Below are 22,920 nucleotides of genomic sequence, written 5' to 3'. Positions count from 1 at the left end.
CCTGGTCTTATAAGACCTATTGGCAGCCTTCGATACTGTGCACTACGCTATTCTTGTTGATTGGTTAGCAGGTATCCGTGTGCAAGGATCTGCACTTCATCTCCTGAAATATTTTTTAGAAGATTGTTCGCAATTTATGGCGGTGGATCCATTTCAGCTCCTGTGTAGAGTGCCACAGTGTTCTTCTATAAGTCACACTCCTTTTTAATGTCTATATTGTAGCCCTGGCCCCAATCATGAAATACTTTGGCTTTGCCAAAGCCTCCTATGCCGATGATACTCAAATCATTGTAGCAGGCATGAAACAACCTGCCATTAGCAAACAGTTTAGTGAATGCAGGTCAGCTGTAAGCTTATGGATGAGTTTTAATAGTTTAAAATTGAATTCCAATAATATGGAAGTGGTTCCCTTTTTGCAATGACCCTTCATTCCGGTTCCTGGAGTGGCGGCCAATGAATTTAGGTAATCTACAGAAATCTGTTAAAAAGGCCAAAAACCTTGGGGTCCTTGTTGATAATAGGCTTACCTTTGCTAAACAGATTAACACTCTTACCCTATCCATGTTTTTAATTTTAGGAAAAATTAAAAGGTTTTGGCTTTTAGTCCAGGAAATTATCAAAAACTTATCATATCAGCTTTAATTGGCCAGATTAGACTATTGTACTGGCCTATATTTTAATATGCAGGCCCAACATCCCAGTAAACTTCAGGTTTTGCAAAATACAGCTGCAAGAGTTCTTACTCATACACCAAAAAATGTTTTGTTCAGGAAAACTATAAAACAGTTACGCTGATTGCCAGTTAGGGTAAGGATTCAATTCAAAGCCTTGCGTACAAGGTTTTGCATAAAATAGGCCCTCGGGCCTAGATCAGTACTTTAGATGGTGCGTGCCCAGAACGACACTTAGATCCTCTAATTCTGGAACATTGAGGGTACCTAGATTTAAAAAATCAAGTTGGGGTGGCCGAGGTTTCTTATTAGGTACCATCACCATTTGGAACTCAAGTTGTCCATTTGCTCAGCCTCGTCTCTCCTGGAATTTAGACGAGAGTTGAAAACTTGGTGTTTTAGCACATCAGCCTACTGGTAAGACTCCTGTTTTTTCCAGGTTAGGATAAATGGTTAGCTTCAGGACACCTTTTGGTAATAGTGTGCTCTACAAGTCCCATTAACATTAACATTAACGACTAACATTACCCATGCACCTATCTCTCATAATTAAATAGATTTAGAGACATATTATAGATACCCTAACTCTGAGAAATCACCTACACATTAAATAGAATTAATGAATGTATTATCAGGTGGTAGGTCAGGAGACATGGCTTAACACTAGATGTTAGGTGTCAGCTGACTTCTGTGAAGCCTGACAGACCACCAATATCCTATATCTTACTATCGTTCTACTACTGCTCAACAGTGGTAGAGACAATGAAGGACATAAGAGTACACCACTAACTTTTGATCCTGATTTCAAGGTTAGTTATCTCAGAAACCTATTGTGATACTCTTTACCTGACCAGAACATATGCATATTCCTTGCAACAACAGAGAATTGTTTTGCCTGCTTTCAGCCGGAGCTATCCTTAGCTCCCTGAGTGGCAGTGGGGAAACACTTTACATTACCGAACATGAGCTTGTGCTGAGCATCAAACTCTCTTTATACCCAGGCCTGCTATATCTCCCCAGATAGCAGGGCAGTGAGAAGCTAATTTTTTGTTGCACCCAATCTCCTGGGAGACTTGAGGTGCAAATGTGCTGCTTCGCTGATCTGCAGACACATATTAACACAATCATGAATACATCCTTTTTGTGGACTCTTTTTTAATTTAAATTGTTACCAGGCCATACATATATAATTTTTACAAACAAATGCATGAAGTAGGTAGCTTAGCAAGTGCACATACTACAAACAAAGATACACATTAAAGTATACAAACCAAACCAGTGACGCATGAAATACTTGAACACTTTTCACCTGGTTAGGGTTGCTAAGAAGAAGAAATCAATCCTGAAGTGTGTACTGTGCACTCCAGATAGGAACGTGTAATCACTATCTTCAAGAAACAATAAGCTCCATAAAACTGCTCGGGACTGGTCCATCATTATGTAGTGAAGTGACTTATAGACTTGTCCCAGCTTCAGTTCTAGAGCACCTGACCGACCAAGCAAGGGGTCTAACACCATGCTATGTTGTGTTGTGCTATGTCATATGTTATGTTAGGTTAGGTTATGTTATCATGTTATGTCATGTCATGTTATGTAATGTCATGCTATGGTATGTGATGTTATGTCATATTTGCTTATGCTATATTGTGTCATGTCAGGCCATGTTATCTTAGGTTGTCTTTTGCTGTGTTATGTTATGTTATGTTATGCCATAGCATGTCATGTTATGTGATGCCACGTTTCTTTTGTTAAACCATGTTTGTTGTGTTATGCTATGCTATTTATGTTATTTTATGGTATGCTATGCAATGTTATGGTATGTTATGTTATGTTATGTTATGTTAATTCAAGTTAAGTCAAAATGAACTTGATGCGCTCAAAGGCCATAAAAGCACAAATAAAATAATTAAACATGAATGAAAATCTCATCCTATACAAAAGTCATATAGAATATGTTATGTCATGGTATGCGTATTTGTAAAGCTCACAATCACCCAAGAGAGTTCTAAATTCCAATCAGTCTAAATTGGAACCTGTGTTTTCCAAAAGAGACAAGGGGTATGTAAACAGAGCCTAAAGTAATTCTGTGTCTTTCATTGACGTATTGCAAATATTTCTTCCACACTCATCTTAGCATGTGAGTACTACATGTACGGATAATAATTTACATATCGGGGCTACTTCCCCGTTTACAGTGTTTGAATGAAGTCATCTGCACCTAGTGGTGGCCACCACAAACAAAGGTTGTGGGAGGTGGAGGGAATGCAGGGAGGGGGAGCGTGAGAGGGCAAGCACAGGGGGTGACAAGGGGGTCACACTGGGGTGTTATAATAATAATTAGAAATAACTTAACTGAAGCCAGCTACTGCATCATGTTGTGCCTCCTGTCCTCTTCCTGGTCCCAGCAGCCCCTGGGACAGATTCCCATCCAATCCCTGTGCTGCTCTCATGGCATGAGGGCAGTACAGGGATTGGTTTGAGCAGGCTGAAAAGACTCTCAGCTCAGATCAGGGTGTCTGTGGGGTTTCTCCAGCCAAGCTGTTCAATGCAGTCGGGCTGGGGAAACCTAAGTTTGCAGGTGTGTTTGGCAGGCCAAACACATATGCATACTTAGGGAGTGAACTCCTCCTCCCCCACCCATGACTCGGCCCCACCCCTCTTTATAGTGCTGGCTCAGAGCTAGCAAATGAAAAATACATTGATGCTAGAACATAGGAGCTGCCGCAGACTGCACCTGCAGAGAGAGTAGTATCTTTACTTATCATGTCACATCTCAATCTTTCACTTTCTACTGGAGTTACGTTTTGTTTCTGTGAAACAACTGATTTTTCCACTTTACAAAATGGCCTCTAGCCACAGTGGAGCCACTGTGGCTAGAGACCTTGCAGATTGTTTTTGTGTATCTGCATATGCTGTGTGATTCAACTTACTATGTATGGCTGTGAGGATATTTCAAAGTGCAAGGGCAATTAAATCTGAATTCTGGTTCAGCTCTATAAAAGTAAAGATAATTATGGGATTGTATTGGAGTTTTTATGTTATTTTGGGTTGTAAAGTTCTGGCGCTGAGCATATCATCGGCAAGTGTAAATATCTGTTCACCTTGAGTGTATTGGTGTTTTCTATTATCAATTCTCATATGTGAAGGGCCCTAGAGTGTGGACATTGGAACCACTTCTAATGAACAAAGAAGAAAACATGCAACACATGTCATGTAACTACGTAAAGTGTTGCATCCCATACCTTCCATACGTCTATCAACTTCTTATCCTGCCCTTTCCTTCCATGAGTTTTGGTGAGGTAGTCTGTCAGTCTTTCCCCATTTAATTAGGGTCCTTCATCTAGTAGGACATTTCCTGAGTTGAGGCTCATCCCCTTCTCTATCTGTAAGATAGCTGTCTGATATATAAAAAGTACCTGTAATCTCATTTGACAATTGACACAGGATCCTGCAAACACAAGACGATGATGGGTGGAGAGCTGAATCTTTTCCGACACTCATCCCCAGTCACAGATCTGGGTTGAATCCATCATCATTCTTTAGCTAACTTTGCCACCTCAGTTCAGACTCAGCTATGTGCAAATCAGTCTTTACCCTGTGCCTCACGGGAACAGTCCAGCCCGAACTGCCAAGCTAGGTCTTCCCTGAACTGGAAACAAGCATCCTGGGATTGGTTGCTAGGTAAAATCCTTCATCAGCCAGGTTAGCTTGAATCCAGGGGCAAAGTGAGCAACAAACACACGTCTGGGCATACCCTGCCAACTTAGGGCGAACAAAGCAAACTCAAGGAGAGGATGGACAGAGCGCTGAATCTTTTCAGACACTCACCCCCAGTCACAGATCTGGGTTGAATCCACATCATTCTTTATCTCACTTCGCCACCTCAGTTCAGACCCAGCCTTATGCAAATCAGTATTGACCCTGAGCCTCATGGAAATAGTCCAGCCTGAACTGCCAAGCCAGGTCTTTCCTGAACTAGAAACAAGCATCCTGGGACTGGTTACAGTACCCTGCCCATTTACTGGCCCTCACCTTCTTCCCGCAACAAGACTGGGTTGCTAATTAGACCTTCAATGGAGAACAGGCTTGTCCATAGATGCTGAGTGTCACCTAGGCCTGTTTCTACCATTGTCCATACACTTTTGGGATGTATCTTCCAGTATCTCTCTTTTATCCTTATCATGCTCTTCCATTGTTGTTATTGAGTACATACTTCCTGAAGTATGGGATCAAAAGCTACTCTTTGTGCCTCATTTGCAAGGCCCCACCAGCACTTTAGTGCTCCAGCAGCACATGGTGCTGCATCATACTTACAAGGAAGAGGAAAGGAATATGCTGTATCTCTTAGATACACATTCCTGCTCTTTTCTTTCGATGCAGGATTCCTCAAGATTCCTTGCGGCACTGCCCTGCACTAAAACCTCATAAATTAATCCATTTGTCTCCATTTCACTTGGGTCTAGGGTCTTTAGGAAGTATTCTGGATCATTGGGTTTTTCACATTCTCTAGTTTATCCCTCCACAGTTATGGTCAGCTCTAACAGCAGATATCTGATGTCTCTTTTGTGCAATTGAGGTCTTATTTCCAAAAATCTGATTCTACTTGGGATTTGTTTATTCAGAGAAATGTGCAGTCAGATATATTTAGTGATTTATGTATGAGCAGGATCCGTGTTTTAATGGCCTCTGAGATAACTTGACAGGCTTGTTGGTTCTGTGTTAAACACATAAAAATTGGTGAGGTGCATTTAGGTTTTGAGGGATCTGACAACTGCATTCCCTGTGCGATTTTTTGAACTCCAGTGTTGGTTCTAACGTGGTATTCATCCATGTGGGAAGAACGTTTTTCAAGAAAGTTAGCTTGACACCCTTTTCTTATTGCCCCTGGATCCATGAACTCCTCATGTTGTCCAGTCTGAGACAGTTTTCCTAATCCACTACTCAATTCTGCAATTGCCACATTAATAGACCTCTTTTTGCTTGTAGAGTCCATAGACGCTACCTCGATTGTTAGAGGTCGCTATGTCTTCACATAGTAATTGTTCTGTGATTTCCATCTGTATGACTGCAGCGTCAACCGATTTAAAAGAGACTGCTACATCAGCCAGTTTCTTTATTAAAGTATCCAGCATGGACTGTGTGCCCCTAGACCCATCTGTTATTGTTAAAATCCATCATGGTTTTATTGCTATTTCCTCTGAGAGTAGCAATTGTTGCAAAGACTTCTGTTTTGACATGAGGGTCCATATTGAACAAGGAGTGGGGGTATGGTTGTGATGAAAACTGGTTAGTAAGAGCATGTTTCATCTTCCTTCTGCACCAATCTGTCTGCTGATCATGAGTTGTACCCACCTTAGAGTTGGTTGTAGGTTCCCTCAACCAGTCATGATGGTGCACAAGATATTGTCAGCCTTTTTTTCAAACCCATCTGCTGTACTGATCTACCCATCAAGTGGAGCTGTTTCTCTGCCGATGTGTGTGTGTGCTGCAGGGATTCTGCTCTGCAACAGAACTATGCTTGGGGCCATGGATCATTACCATGTAGGGACTGAGCCATCATACCACCTCAGTATCCATGACCCTGAGTCCGACTAGCTATAGTGCCTCACTTGCCCTCCTAACCATACCAGAGAAACAAGTAAATTGGCACCACAGAACACAACACTCTCTATCTTCTCAGGGATAGCAGTAACAGGATACAACATTTCCCCCTCTTACTCAAACATGTCTAGAATAATATAACCAAGAGACACAAAGTAAGTTTCATATATTTATTTCAACTATCGTGCTGTGAAATGCAGCATACTTGCCACAATTAGACAGCAAATGCAAAATAAAAATACTGTGAGCATATTTAATAATCCATATACTCTGAAAAGTGCTGTCTGAGGCATAGTAATCTAACCACGCCCCCCTGTGAGTAGAGCTAAGTGATTATATGAAAGATCTCTCCGTTCATCAGTAGACCTGTACCTTATCAAACACTGATGTACGTTCTTCATCTCAGCCAAAACAATCTTCTTGTCTCAGAACTCATGTTCCATGTGTGTGTATGTGGCTCACGGACTCATCTATATTGTGTGACATTTGATCACATACACAACAGCTGCATTCTTGTGTTATTTCTATGTGCTAGGGCCTAGCAAGTAAGATTAACAATGGAAATTGTTTTTTGACCTTGTCAGTGGTTCTCAGACTAAATCACAGGAAAAGAACAGAACACCAATTCACATGCAGGTTCCCTGTGAAAGTACAATGTGGCACACAAGCAAGCATGTTTCTATTGTAACTTGTGCAAAGGAAAACAAGGCCTAAAACATGCACAATTAGGTGAACATGGGAAAAGACAACCAGCCATGCAGAAAGCATATGGCAGTACTTCAGTTGGATGTCACTCAAGCTTAGGTTACCAGCCCCAGTCATGCTATGCCCCCTTTGTCTCTACTGTAAACAAAGGTGGGAGACCTGGGATTAGCATTCTCTTATGAAGTTACAGCCTTCTCAACAGAGTGAATAGAATTGAGGGAAGCGTCATCACTGATGGTTGTAGAATTGCGGCTGTATTTGATTGAATCATTCAGGCAGATGCCCAAATTAAAGAATGCCATCATCAGCATCCAATCATAGATCTCTTTCTAGGGCTGTACCAATCATTTCTGTTGCTCCAAATTCCTATCATCAATACCATGGTTAGCTTGAAGGTATTACAAACCTTCCCTGTTCCTTGCCCCCCCCCCATTTTGCAATACCCTTTTTCTGCCTCCTATTTCAAAGTGGTAGGAATGGAGTGGTGTGGCTCACTGGTTAGAGGCGGCAGACCCGGGAGCAGAGGACAGCCCGGGACCAGGATTCAATTCCCGACACGGCAGGGTCGTGGACCAGGGTCAGCGGACTCGATAATTCTCTCCGCGGTGCCTACTCGGGATCACACTCTGCAACTCTGGGCATTAGCTTGCCTCATCTCCACAACGGCCCCCCACATACCTTGGAGATACCCAGTAGGGACCATATAACAGAGAAAGCCAGGACGGGTTCCCCAGCGGTCTACAGCACAGAGATACTCCTTTGGGAGTCGATTCTAGCGCTTTAGAAACCCACAATCAATCAATCAATCAGCCCAGTTTCAATCAGTGGTTGCCACCTGAGCCAGGCTTTGCTGCATTCCAGTCTCTGGGGGAGGGAGATGAGGGGTCTCTTCTCTAGATCAGTGATTCCCTCAGGTATTCTGGCAAATGTCGCTATTATTGGCATTGAGATGATTTCACTTGGGAGCTTCAGCATCCTGCAGAGTTGTTTGAAGCTACAGGTTCTACCTCCCCTACACATTGTTTTGCATTTTGCATGATTTAGGTGTTTCATGTTCAATTTTCCTTCTGTACCTTCTATGTTACTACTAATATGAAAAGTGTGGAGCTGTTTCATAGGGTGTTTAAATTGACTGTCTTCCTAAGATTGATACTAATTCTAATTTTCATCATGTTTTTAACCAGGTGCTGTGAAAGGAAAGACTCTGATCCAGTTATCCATTGCTCCTCTATTCCAGTACCTCTTTCTAGCCAGTCAGTATTTCGAAGAGATCATTATTGGTTGCTCGACTGACAAATGCAACTTAGAGGTAGAAAAATGGAGGACAAATGCCCCTGGGGCTATTGACTGCAGTCACGCTGCCAAGTTGACTTGTGAGCTTCAAGGCAACAGGTATGTATTCTGTACAGATCAGTGCATAATATAAAAAGTGTGCACATTGTATGTGTGAAAGTGTAAAAGTCTGGGCTGCTTTCTACACTTCCAACTGAAATTATCTATGCACTTTTCTGCCATTCAAAAACTTGTTGTAGCATGCTTGGAAATCCACGCAAGGGGCAGATTTTCAGGCGTCCCATTGCACCAGCCATACAGCTTTTTTAAACTTGCCATCTCTGCATATACAGAAATGTACATAAGGGCCTATTTATCAAATATTCATGCAACTCCTCAAGCCACCTTGCTGTACCGCATGAAAGGGAGCATCATGTGTCTTAGTTGGGGCCATGTAGAAGTGCTGCCATCTTTCACCACATACACTTTTCTATGGTTGCCTTCTCTTTCTCACCATAATCTCTTATACACATTTGCGTGTGTGAGAATTCTGTATTAGTTTCTCGGAGTTTCCAGCTTGTGAATATGACATGGGCTTACAGCCTTTCCTTTCAGGTAACAGGGGTTGGATCATCCTGCATAGAGAAACAGAACACACACACTCTCCCTGCACATTTTGATTAGTGGATGCATAGTAGGGGTACACCTTAATTCTAGATTGTTTTTATATGCTTGAATAAATTCCATGTTTCAGCATGATGGTGGAATGTTTTATTCTGAATGCTGTCCTGGTACTGCTAACAAATATAAATTGCTTCTGTCTATTAATCATTACAGCACATACATGTTATACAAGAATCATGGGGGGGAAATGTCCCACTCTGCATTACTTGTACATTTCACTGAGAGAAGGAGAGCACAAATGACTGATCATAAGGGTTCTACATCTGTTTAAAAGACTCCTGAGTGATCGGGGTTGTCATGTTTAGTGTTTACCTGAACCATTTACTACCTTCCTAAGCTCAGGAGTACTTATGGTGGAATTGTGAGCTGGCTGGCATATAGCACCATCCCAACAGTTATGCTGTCCACAAACATGTACAGGCAGATTTACAAGAAACTGACACATCTCTGAGTAATAGCATAGATGGGTCAGTTTCCTTGCGCTACCATGGATTGACACACAACTGTTGACACAAAGGTCATGCAAGCCACTACAGCAATGTTCAAGAATGCCTATACCTTTGTGCTGCATCACACCTTATGCCTGCTTCAAGCAGGCATAAGGTGTTGACGCAGTGGCATTGTAGAAATGGCACAGTGAAATATTGTAGATTTCACTGCATCACTTTTCAGAGGCTTTCCTGCATTGGAACGCCTACCCTGCATACATTATATCTGATGGAGGTATAATGTGGTGCAGGGCATTACAACGTGACGCATCTCCCTAGCTGTCTGTGTTTACTCTGCCACTGCATAAAAATAGTGACGCAACTGTGGTGCAAAAGTTTTGCAAGGGGATTGTAAATCGGCCCTGCAGTTCTTACCGTTGGGTGGAAACTACACAACATGGTGCCTCATGTTAATTTGGTTCCTATTTTAATGTTTGCCTTCTCAGAGACACCTACTCACCTCCTACCAGGAGCAGTCTGTGGTGAAAGCTAAAATCTTCCACAGCTTAGTTTCTAGATCCTATGTATTGGCTGTAGGCTGCTCAAGCTTAAACTCCTAATGGCTCTACTTCCCAGTGTGTATAACCTCTGTGTAATTAATTTCCTATTGTGTCTGGAGACTACGGTCCTCGGACATTAAACATTGCAAAGAACTGCAGATATGAAATTCCTCTGAAACTATTACACTACAGTCTCACACCCAGGGGTGAAGATATTACCTTCATGGCTGAGGCACACAAAGCATTTAGGAAAGAGGCGTTCTATTCTTGTGTTACATTCCCGGCTGCAGACAACGTTAAACAATTATTTCACACATGCACTGAGGATGAAATACCGGATATCTATACAAATGAAAAGATAGAAACATTTCTCACTTACTACCAATACATAAATTGCTTTAAAGGCGCCCTACCACACACAAGAGCAAATGTTAGCCTCTGTCCACTCAGCAATGAAAGAGTAACATAGCTAGTCTTAGCCGGTTACACACTACATCCTAATGTTGATTATTTACCAGCAGCAGAGGTAAGAAGATTACACAAAGAGTTGGTAACAATGTATAGACGTCTTACAAAGTTTGTTAATGAAACTTTAACACTTAATTCTAAGTGGACTGCTTAAGCTAAACAACCACAATTGGCTACTCTGGGCATCAGCCCACAAACACTAAATGCAATCATGGGAAAAGCTTCTGTCAGACAGGAGGATAGCAAAAATAATTCATACTGTACCAGAGTTGTTAAGTGCAGCTTATAACTCCTAAGGGTATTCAGGTGCTGGGGTCTGTCGGGGTCATTAAGTGAGCTGAGCTGCTGCTGAGGATTGAACCGTGTGCCCTTTGCTCTAAAGTCAGACACACTGGCTGCGCTGCCATACCTCTCCAACAAGCTAGTTTGAGGTTTTATTTTTCCTTATGGGCCTTCTGGAAAAAAAGAGAATTTTAACTGTTTGCTTGCCAATGGGGATAACTGCCCCTGTGTGAAGAGTGCACAACTTGGTGTACAGTCTTTGCCGACTTATATACCAGAACTCATGGTAGCCCTTCCTTAGCTGTGTGTCCTAAAGTCCTGAAACAGCTCCAGAATGAGTATGGGGCAAAACCTGGCCTGGACTAGGGATTGAAACTGATGGGCAATTTTGCCACAGTATCCAACAGTTTGTTAAAAAACATATAGGGGGAAGCAGCAGCATTGGCACTGCATCAAAGCATCAAGGATTTGACTCCTGCAGAGCTGGAGTGCGAATTACCAAAAATTATCTACGATATGCTAGTTAGAAATAGTTTGGGAGCCAAATCTACTAAACCACAATCAAAGAGTAATTCTTAAAAGTATAACTTTTAAATAAATAATGCATTTTCCCTTGTCGTCGTCTCTCGAAATCCCCCCTCACCTGGACACATTGGCCCACTGCTCTTATCTGCAGCAGCAACAACTGATGGCCACATGGGGAAACAGTAAATGTACCTGTTTTCTCTGAACTTGTTCCAGAATCAGTAAAGCAGTCATACACCAAGTAATGGATGTTAGCGCTATCTCCTGTGTTGTACTGTAACCATGTGGGGTGGTATGCTGATTTCCCTTACCATGATACACAATTGAGGACGACTCCAAAACCTCGAGACAAAATCCAATTAAGCATGATGCTAAAAAACATCTTAGGGACACTAAGGTGTAATAACAAGTTGCTCATCAGCTACGAAAAATCCTTTGTTACCAGTAATGAAAACAGAGCATTCATATCATCTAGTGTTAGAACTGGCTATTTCTGGTAGGCTAAGGCTGACGCCAAAGCCAGGCAGAAACCACCATTCTAGTCAGGGCAAGGGAGTCACACGCCAAGATAACCCCTGCTCACCCCCTTGGTAGCTTGGCACGAGCAGTAAGGCTAAACTCGGAGGCGATGTGTAAAGCATTTGCGTCAGCACACAACAGCAACAACATCCTAGGCACACCACAAAAGGAACTCCACACAAGGTTATATTAAAATAACTTTTGTATTGTAAAAACATATCAGATAGAATCACACATATACATTGTGCCAACTGGCACGGGCAATATTCACATGGGAATATTTACACAGGGCAGGGCCACATGGGCCACTGTCATAATCAGCACTTTTAGAAATAGAATAAGTACAGCAAAAAGAATAACCGTTGTAAATCACATCCAGTAACTACTGGGGACAGGTGAGTAACACCTACGCAACCCTAAACACCTTAGGAGAATGTCATGCAGGGGAGCAGGACCTCACTAGGACCACCTGTACTAAAAAGAACAACCACCTAAGTATCACACAACATTTAGGGGTCTAAGAAAGAACACATTACCCATGATGCATAAATATACATTCAGAGGAGTAGTAAAGGAAAACACATGATGCATAAACCTACACATTCAGCGGTGTTAAGAATAAAGCACATGATGCAATAAAAATACATTCAGAGGTACCAGCGCAAGAAGACACATGATGCCTAAAGCATTCAGAGGTGCAGCGCAGGGAAAGAAAGACACATGATGCATTAAAAACATTCAGAGGTGCCCCAACCCAACTCAATAGCGCAACAACACACAGTAGACAATTACCATCCTAAACATAGCAGGTAACCACATTGCGCAAAACTCACATTAGAAATTACTATTAAAAACATAGAAATCACATTGCGCAGAAATCACATACCAGCCCCCAACTAATAAAGGGACTAAAAGAGCCCTGTGTCCAGAATGTCAGGGCGCGCTGCCATGCAGCGCCAGTCAGGGGTGCGCCACCGGCGCAAAACCTAAACGTTGCAGGTGCCCGCTATTTGCTGGGCACCTGAGGACATCCCAAAACCTAAACGGTGCAGCTGCCCGCTAATTGATGGGCAGCTGTGAACTTCAAACTGCGCCAGGGTCCTCACTGACCCTTAGGTGCAAACTGCGCCCACGCTGGAGCCCCACAGGCTCTGAAGACACACATTGGAGCCACACAGGCTCTTAAAAACAACTATGGCCCCTCTGAGCCACACAGGCTCTCTAAACAATTATGCCCTCACGTTGGAGCCTCTCAGGGCTCTAAATTGCAAATGCCCTTGAGGAGCTTTCTGGGCTCTAGCCAACGTTGGGGCGTCCCACTGCCATCCGGGGCCGCCCTAAATGCACCATAGTTAAGTATGCCCCTACGAGCCTCTCTGGGCTCGCAAAACAAGATGAGGCCCCTTGAGCCTCTCCGGGCTCTTCAACGAAGCAGTGCCCCAGAGTCTCTCAGTAAAGGAAAAATGCCCCCGGAGCCCTTCACTAGGCTCAAAGACAAGTGAGGCCCCTCTGAGCCTCACAGGCTCTTCACACCGGAGGGGAGGGGCGGGCACCGGCAATGTGCCCCGAAGCCCCCACCTCCTCCTTCGGCACTCACTCACCGGCTCTCTGGGCAGCGGGGACTCTTCCGGTCTCCTCCTCGATGCCGGCGATCCTTTACTTGCGGCGGGGGCGGGCACCGGCAATGTGCCCCGCGCCCCCTCCGCCCTCTGCTTACTGCTGGCTGGTGCCTGCGGGCTCTCCCTCAGCAATGGGAGCCCCACACCGGCGGCACCGGCAGCCATCTCCTGGGTGCCTTCTTCGCTCCTCGGCCTGCCACATCACCGCGGGGCTCTCGAGTCCTCATGGGAGCCCCGCGAAAGCTCACGCCGGCCTCCACGATCCTCGGGCCCATCTCCGGTCTCCCTCCATAGCATGGGAGACCGGCAACGATAAACGAAAGCTTTCTCCGGGCAGGGGGAAGCGGAAGTTGCCTCACACAGGCCCCGCCCATGTCACCAAAGGATCTGCCTGGCTTCCTGTCTCGCAGGGCCGCCAATGGCAGCGCGGCCCTGGGCAGGGAGGCGGGCTCAGCACCTCCTCACACGATCTCCGGGCCGGCGGCGGTGAATCAAACACGGGGCAATGCCGGGTGGGCACCGGCCTCAGATAATTCAATAAAAACGGGGTGGCACCCGTAAATTGAGTAAATAAACGGGCATAAAAGCGCTCTCAAGCGCTATGGGCGAATACAGCGCTCCCAGCGCTAGATGTACCCAGGAGTCCTGCAATAAAAAGGAAAGCACTCCCAGGGCGCCATCCACAAAGAAAAAGTCCTCCAAGCTCCCCAGCCGGGAAAGTCCATCAGGAGTCCAGGGGCTGGGCAGGGCTCAGGGATTCCCCTGAGCCCCAGCAGCAGCACGCCCCTGGCAGATTCAAGTTAGAAACAAGATCATTTTGGAAGGGGACACAGCCCCTTCTTATACAGTGAAAAGTCTTTGAAGTCTTTGTGTAGGCAGTGTGAGAACCAGCTAGACTGGTTTAGAGGGAAGTCCCTTCAGTATCAGGGACAGAGGTGACAGTCGCCCAGCGGGGGGGTGGAGCCAGCATTGTGGCAGGCAGGCACAGCCCTTCACTATCAGGTGCTATCTCCACCCACTTCCCTGGCAGCAGATGCTGCCTTTCATCCACGGGCTGACTCAGACAACCTCCTGGGGCTCTGCAGCCCCTGTCACATTCAAACCAGACAGTCAATCCACAAGCAGGCCCAGGCACTCCTGGGCCAGGCTCCCCAGCCAATCACGTGCCAGCAGACTCACTACACAAATATGCCCACTTCTAAAAGTGGCACTTCTAGACTAGACACAACCATGCCGCATACACCATTATGCAGCATTCATTCTCCCGAGTTCGCACATATCAAACTCGACCCTGCAATCCCCACACATCAGGAAGTACAATGGGCATACATATTCCCCATTTATTCCTATGGGAGGGCAGGTCACTCACCACACATACACAGAGAGCACACACACTTTACACTGTACCACAGTGAAAAAGTGCGCAGAGGCCTAAAATCACCAACCCAGGTTCCAGAAACAGGCTAAGAAAAAGCAAAAAAAAAGTCTACGGGTGAACCTGCCAGAAGGGCCAGGTCCAACATCTAGTAATTAGACTACAGACACTTAAACACACCACACTTTTTTATTCTCTTTCTTGTATTCTTGGCTCCCTTCTTTTTGTCCCTTTAGAACTTTCATTTAGGGTTTTCACTGGTAATAGGGTGTTGTATGAAGTCACCCCAAAGATTCCACTGTATTAAGTTTCACACTCTCTTTAGAGATTCTTGACCTTAGATGTGACTAATAATTTTGTATTGTTCCCAGCCCTGAAGAGTCACAGGTACCAACCTGTTTACGAAACACGTGTTGGCAGGCATTTTGATGAACTACTATACTTGCATAAACCTCTCTCAGTACATGGAACCACAGATGTTGATCTCTTTTACTTTTTGTACCGATTTAACAGCACACCTGTATTAACTGTACCCCTACGGGTGTGCCCAGGAAGTGGTTTTGAATTGTGTTTGTGTGGGTTTCTTGGCCCACACTGTAAACAGGGGTTACGGGTCTACCCCTGGCCTGATTGTACCGTGGAAAAATGTGCTCCTCATTTACTCACTGTACCATAACGTTAACCTGCCCCAGCACCACTATCCTGCTTGTCTAAAAACACCTCGCTTAAAGCCTACTTAAGCACATCTATTCGCACATTTGCAGAACAGAATGCACACAAAATACAAAACAACATCTGATATCTTAAACAGATATCCAACAACATTTCAGCAATAGGCTGTCAGAGGCATTTCTTTTGATTGCCCTAGGGGTATAACAATAGTCTCTGGCTGTTTCCAACTAGAGTAACAAAGTTACTAAACAATGTTGATGACCCAGCATTGTCCTTTGTTGATGAGATATAGCTGACAGATGATGACCTTGTTAAACACTTGACAAGAGTTGTCATTTAACTTCAAGTTTTGCTCACATGGGTTCCAAATTCCCACCTCAATGTCCATTTTCTGGGATATGAGCTGTCAAGTGAAGGCAAAAGCCTTGAAACACACTTCTTAGAGAAGTGTGCACTGCTTCAACCTCCAACAACATTGAAAAGACTGCAATTCATATTAGTATTCCTAAATTTTGGCAGAACATATATTCCAGATTACTTAGAATGGGTTAAGCCATTTTACAACTTGATACGTCCAGACTTCTCAGGCACACATTGGAAACAGGAACATACTAATATTTTTTGTTCCATACAAACTGACAAGATATCCTCCAAACATTTGCACACACAGGTAAACACAATGAACCTGGCTATCCGCATCATCACAGGAACATCTGGGTACACTTTCACCATGTTCAATGCAGGTGACACCATACCAACTGCATATAAATCTCATACACAAATGCTGAAATGTGTTTTGCAACTACTGAAACAATCCTGACAGCAGTACAGAGTGCTGTGGTGAGAAAGAGAGCTCTGGATTAGGGTAAATGCATAATTGTTGTGACTCACGTGCCAACTTCATAGGCTGTCACCAAAGCAAGCATTCCAAACACCAAGGCCTTAAATCCATGATGGAGACAAAGGGCTAAATCATTCACTGGAACAGATGTAGACTACAGATGTCATTCTACACTGCAAACACAAGCTTTACCACAATATAAATAAGCATATCCTCTATCTAAAAAAATTAACCCTCTAGAATGCTCTGCGGTAAAGCACAAGATGCTTTGGGAAAAGGTAGCATTACACATATTAAGTCATCAATGTGTTAATGTTTATGTTGTGTTAATGTTGCAGTGAATTCCACAGCTAATAAAGCTGCAAATGCGACAGTTTGCACTGCTGCGGTTGCTCAGCTTACTTGTTTGAGCACAAGGATAAACAGAGACAATATGGTGGCTGTCAACCCTTCAGTCAAATACACCCACCTACTGAAAGGCTTTCCACCTGTGTACTCCTACACGTTAGATGCACAGATCATACAATATGCTCACATTCCTAGAGTGAGGGATACGGAAATCCCAAACACTGATTGCAGACTGTATTAGATGTTAGCTGCACACAAAGGTCTTGTTTCTGCACATGCATGGGTGGCTGCTAAATTTTAATCACTGCAGCAGTGCTATTGGTAACCAGGTCTTTATAAATGTACCCATGACTTAGTCCTTAAATACAACATCTGCCAGCAGATGAAAGGTTCCACCGTAGTGTGTCCAACCCAGATACCTTTACATATTTCAACCAAGCCACTGGCTTGTGTCTTTTTAGACAATAGCAACCCCCTGTTATTAGATGGGGCTTACAAGTGCATTGTAGTAGCAATGGCTTCCTGCTCTTGTTTCCTGTGGGCATGGTCACTGCACTCGGCTGATGCCAGTACTATTATAAAGGATCTTTGAGTCAGTCAGTCAAAGTACACTTTATTCGATTTAAAAAAAATCATAAAAGGCACATACAATACATATACATTAACATCAACAAATCATTTATGTACAAAATCAGTGCAGGTCATGGTTAGACTGTTCTACATCGTATTTGGGACATAGAGTTAGAAATCTGTTAAAATGATACCATGTTTACAATAAAGTGTTCAGTGGTACACGTTTATTCCTAATTCTAAAAGCTTCCGCTAGAAAAGTGGCAACGCTAAAAGTAATGTAAATATTGCCCAACATCTGGAGGTAAATTAATGCAGGTCTGACTTGAATAAAGCCAGCCTCCCTCAAAACAGGTAACAGATGTTTCTTCCTAGCGGCACTATAAAACCCACAAAACATCATAAAATGCATGGTATCTTGTTTTGAAAAATTATCACACTCACAGGGAGGAACATCTTCTGAATTGCCCATGATGGATAACAACCTAAGGAGAATTGAATCAGGTTAAACCTGAATCTTGCCAATAGGGATCTATGGAGAGGTCTTGAAACAAATTTCAGGTATGGTTCCAGGGTGGGAGTAGTGATTAACATAGAGTGTGCTCTTACAGATGGTTTCATTATTTCCTTCTCCTCTCTATTAAGACGCACCCTCTCTAGAAAATGGGCCGTGATCCATTTTACATCTTCTCTCCTGATGTTAGATGGAGATAAAAAAAGTTCCGTTCTACCTAGAACAGAAAATGTATTTTTTAAGTACTTCAGCCAAGGTATTTTCATGGCGTGGTCCAAAGAAATGGCATCCTCCAGAATAAGATGGTTCAAGGTTAACTCTGAATTAAGCCATGTCTTTTCCCAGAATAAGAGGGGTGCCAGGTTAAACTTATCTGCAATGTAAGGCAAACCCAGTTCCTCATGGGTAGAAAAGGTAGGGGTAGATTTGGGGACTGAAAGCAGTTGTCTTATCATCCCGTTTTCTACCCTTTGGATTTTATCATGGGTAGCGTAGCCCCACAAGGCGGCCCCATAGGTGGCAATGGGAATACACTTGGTGTTATAAACCTTTAAAAGCGCCTCCATCGGCCTGGCCCCCAACCTTTTTGTAAAACCCAACAGTGCAGATGTTGAACGAGCCAAGGATAGACTCTTTGCCTTTATCTGGGGCGCCCAGGACCCCCTTTCATCGAAAAGGACCCCCAGGTAAGGGAAGATCGGAACCCTGGAAACCACCTCGCCCTTGCATGTGAAGATTTTAGTTCTAAACTTTCCTCTCTGTTTGCCCACTATCATGGAATGAGATTTTTTGGCATTTACTCTCAAGTCAAGGTTTTCCATGAAGGAACCAAAACGATCCAATAGTGTCTGTAGACCGATACCTGTGTGTGCAATCAGTACGGCGTCGTCCGCGTATAGGAGGGCCGGAACCTGCAGTCCTCCCACACGCGGAACGTCTGCCACCCCCTCCTCTAGATGTTTTCCCAACCCGTTTATCTAAATGGTGAAAAGAAGGGGGGCCAGGATGCACCCTTGGCGGACCCCTTTCTCCGACCTAAAAGTGTCCGTACACCTTCCCTCGTTTGTGACCCTTACCTTGGCGAATAACTCCTGGTGCAAAGAGGCCATAAATGTGACCAGGGAAGAATCCATCCCCATCTCAAGAAGGATTGACCACAGTTTGGACCTATTTACCAAATTGAAGGCCGAGGAGAGGTCCATGAAAGCCAAATAAAGAGACCCCTCCCCGGCCACCGCATATTTGGCAATTAGCAGGTGCAAATTCGAACATTGGTCCAGAGTACCTCGTTTCTCTCTGAACCCATATTGTATATTTGAAAGCCCCCCACAGACCTCCAAATTTCCACTAAGTTTAGACAATAAGACTCTGCCTAAGATTTTGATGGCAGAGTCAAGGAGGGAAATGGGTCTGTAACACCCCGGGTCCTCACGTTGTCCCTTTTTAAAAATTGGCACTATAATGGAGGTCACCCAGGTATTGGGAAACACGTTGTCATTTGCTACCCTGAAGGCTTTAGTTAGTACCTGAGACCAAATCCTCGGAGAGTGTCTGTATAGGTCTGCAGGTATACCATCGGGGCCCGGAGCCTTGTTTTTTAAGGTCTCCAGGATGGCCTTCAACACCTCCTCCTCAGAAAAATCTACCGGCGGGACACCCGAGCTACCATTGGGCTGCACGGGGCTGGACTATTCTTGTCACCATAGACGTCTTTGAAATGGAGAACCCACTTCTCATCCGGAATAACGCAGTCAGTGGCTGCGTTATCTGCCCCGACAAAAAAAGGGTGATTTATGATCTCCCAAAATGTCTTACTGTCTCCCAAGACGTTGATAGAGAGCAGTTCGTCCCACGCTTCACTTTTGATTTCATCTTTTCTCCCCTTTAAGGTCAATTTATATTCCCTCCTCAAGTTGGCAATAAGAGCCTTGTCCCTCGGTATGGCTTTTAACGCACGCTTCAGGGGACTGTGTATTCGTGAACAGTCGGCGTCAAACCACTTAGATGTCCTAGGCGATCTCTGGGTAGGCTTGACTATCAGGTCCCTCGATATTTGGGCACATATAGATTCAAAAGCCTGTGTGATTGTATGGTTAGAGGCCTCTTGATTTAAACATGTCTCTATGTCTCCCTCAATTTTAGGCAAAAGGGTTGCCATAAAGTCATCTGGGACCACCTTGCCCCACTTGAGCCGCCTACCCTGATCAGTAGGCACAAGTGCCGCCTGCACATGGGGGCGGCCCAAGCGCTCACGTTTAAGGTCTCCCCAAGACATCACCAATAACACAGGGTTATGATCACTATAGGGTGAGGGAATAGTCCTTTAGGTTTTCACCTTGATGTTTAGCCCAGGAGTGGTGAATATATAATCAATTATGGACCCTTGAGCCGAGCCTTTATAGGTGGGGACTCAAAGTCAAAGATGCTTTATTCGGTTTGTTAAGAAAATACAACCATATAGCAACAGACATAATGAACATCAATAAAAATTACACAATACTAGAGCATACTACCATTGAAATGAAAACACAATGTATCAAGATAGAGCTCAAAACAAAAAAAAAACCTATACAGTTGATTCTATATCTAGAATACATTTAGCAGCATTTGTAGAACATAAACATTAAGCCATTCAAAGAATGCATTTATCTATAATAGTGATATTTTATACAACCTTTAATTATGTGCAAATATGCAATTAAAGTGCTAAATGTCATCACTATATTATGGTATGTACAATTTAGCAATTCTAGAGAAAGGTTTGACGGCATCCTTCTTAAAGTGCAGTATGCAATTAGCAGCACTAAAGTGCAAGTGCTGTGTCTTTACAACAGTGCAAATTATACAATAGCAGCGATTAAACCAACATACATGTATGTGCAAATTAGCATGATAAAGTGCATAATGTCAACAACATCTTATTTAAAGTGCACAGTACATTTAGCAGCTGAAAGAGTTCATATGATAATTGATTTTCTTGCAAAAATACATTTTAAGATATAGGTGGCCACATGAAAGCATACATCTGGGGTCTCTAGGTTAAACAATAGTTTCATTGCTATTTGTAAATGATTCGTATTATATTTTAAAAAGATGGGTCTCAAATAAAATGTCCTAAAAGAGGTATAAAAGGTACAAGATAACATAAAATGACACGTACTCTGTTCGGATTTGCCATCACATGGGCACAAACAAGTTCCGGGTTTTTTGGGCACGGGAAAGGCTACAAGGTGATGCACAATTCCTAGGCGGAGACGGGTTAATACAAATCGGTGGGAAGGAATACTAACAATTGCAAGGTAGGATTGAAAACCTTCATTGATGTTGTATTGCTGGTAAAGATTGAATGTACTCTGTTTATCATATTTTTCCATTCTAATCCCAGCTATATATTTCAAAAACGATACCTTCAACTCCCGCTTTGATGGTATAGGATCCGTTGTTAAGTCATTAAAAATATCCAGGCCATACAGTGTTTTATACCAATGATGTATATGATTCAGCCAAGGGATATTTGATCGGCGGTCAAGTTTAATACAATCGGTTATTACGTCCTGCGTAAACTTTGTTTCCTCCTTTGCCCAAATTGAGCGCCATAAGGACAAAGGTCGGAGGACAATTAAATCATTGACATAATGCATATCGAGTTCCTTATGTATTAACGCAATTGAGGCCGAAGCTGGGGCACTAATTAATCTTTTTAAAAACACGTTCTCTTTCCCCTGAACTGGTTTGGCACTCTGTGCATCATACCCCCAGACCCCGGCCCCATATATAGCTGAGGAAATGCATCTAGCGTTAAAAAGGGTTAGCATTTCATGAATTCTGCGATCCCCTAATTTAGCAGCAAATCTAAATATACAATTTGTATTCCTAACCATTTTAAAAAGAACACTTTTTTGTTCATTTATCCATCTCCCATCTCCTGAAAAGGTGATGCCCAAATAACAGAATGTATTAACAGATTCCAATCTCCCCCCTTCTAAAAAAAAGGGCTTGTGTTTTCTTGGTTTCTTACCACACACCATAGTAACCGTCTTCCCTTTATTAATTTTCAATTTCCTATTTTCAATAAATACGTGGAATTGATTAATTAAATACTGCAGTCCATTGTGTGGAGTCAGAGGTGTGGCGCCGCGGCCAGGGCGAGGGGGAGAGGTGTGGCGCCGCGGCCAGGGCGACTGACGCTGGAATCTGGGGACCACGGTTCGATCCCCGGCTCCGGCAGCAGGTTAGCCCAGCACCATGTGACTCTGGGCAATAGCTCGCTTAATCTTCCCGACGGCCCCCAGCGCCTAGAGACCCTTACGGGTGATTGTGCGCTTTACAAATGTGGACTTTATTGTGAGTCCTAGAGAGGAGAACCGCGTCGTCCGCGTATAAAAGGACTGGGATAGGGTTACCATTTATGATGGGAGCATCTGCATTAGTCTTTCTTAAAATTGTGTCAACCTGATTAATAAAAAGAGAAAATAGTAGGGGGGCGAGTACGCATCCTTGACGGATGCCCCCCCTAACTTTAAAAAAAGGGGTGCACTCGCCGTCTGTTCCAAACCTAACTTTACTTGATAGATTATTATACAAACGGGCGAGCAGATGGATAATTTCAGTGGGGGCACCCATTGCCAATAATGTGGGCCAGAGCAATGCGTGTTCCACCAGATCGAACGTGGAACTCAAGTCGGCAAAGCATAGGTAAAGGTTACCAGATTTAGCTTTAGTATACTTGCCGACTATGAGTTCCAGGTTCACGCACTGCTCCATTGTGCCTATTCCCCTACGGAACCCATACTGCACCGGGGACAGGATGTTTTTCTCCTCAGCCCAGTCTTCCAATCTCACTAAGAGGGCTCGACTAAGGATTTTAACTGTCGAGTCCAAGAGTGAGATTGGTCGGTAATTCCGGGCCTCTGACCTAGATCCTTTTTTGTAAAGGGGTATGATAATTGACTGGCCCCATGTCAGTGGTAAGTTATCTTCCACCGCAGCATTAAAATAACGGGTTAAAATTGGGGCCCATAGAGATATTTCATGTTTATAAAAATCCATGGGTACCCCATCTGGCCCAGGTGCTTTACCCCCCTGTGGGCTTGTGGGTTGGGCGGACCGGAATGACAGGCGGGGAGGCCGAATATAGTGAGCTATGTTCAGTGGTTTTTATTATTGAGTAGAGTACAAAGTCATTCGCAACAGAGTGGGGTGAGGGAGTTCCGGCGGGGTAGCGTAGGGTTGAGGTGGTTCGTAGGTAGGGTAGGCTCCGTGGGGT

At 43.8% G+C, this 22,920-nt stretch overlaps 1 protein-coding gene across 1 annotated transcript in view; it reads left to right on the top strand.

Annotated features, from left to right (window-relative positions):
* The window catches only part of LOC144752118 (nicotinamide N-methyltransferase-like), a 62,593-nt gene that overhangs the window by 7,169 nt on the left and 32,504 nt on the right, over positions 1 to 22,920 (top strand). The window contains exon 2 of the mRNA XM_078640062.1: positions 8,162 to 8,369. Coding sequence (XP_078496188.1) covers positions 8,162 to 8,369 — 208 coding nt within the window. The remainder of the gene's footprint in view (positions 1 to 8,161; positions 8,370 to 22,920) is intronic.

Source organism: Lissotriton helveticus, chromosome 4_2 (assembly GCF_964261635.1).
Source record: "Lissotriton helveticus chromosome 4_2, aLisHel1.1, whole genome shotgun sequence".
NCBI classification, from domain to species: Eukaryota; Metazoa; Chordata; class Amphibia; order Caudata; family Salamandridae; genus Lissotriton; species Lissotriton helveticus.
The sequence above is the reverse complement of the archived record's forward strand: the minus strand, read 5'-3'. Positions and strand labels throughout refer to the sequence as shown.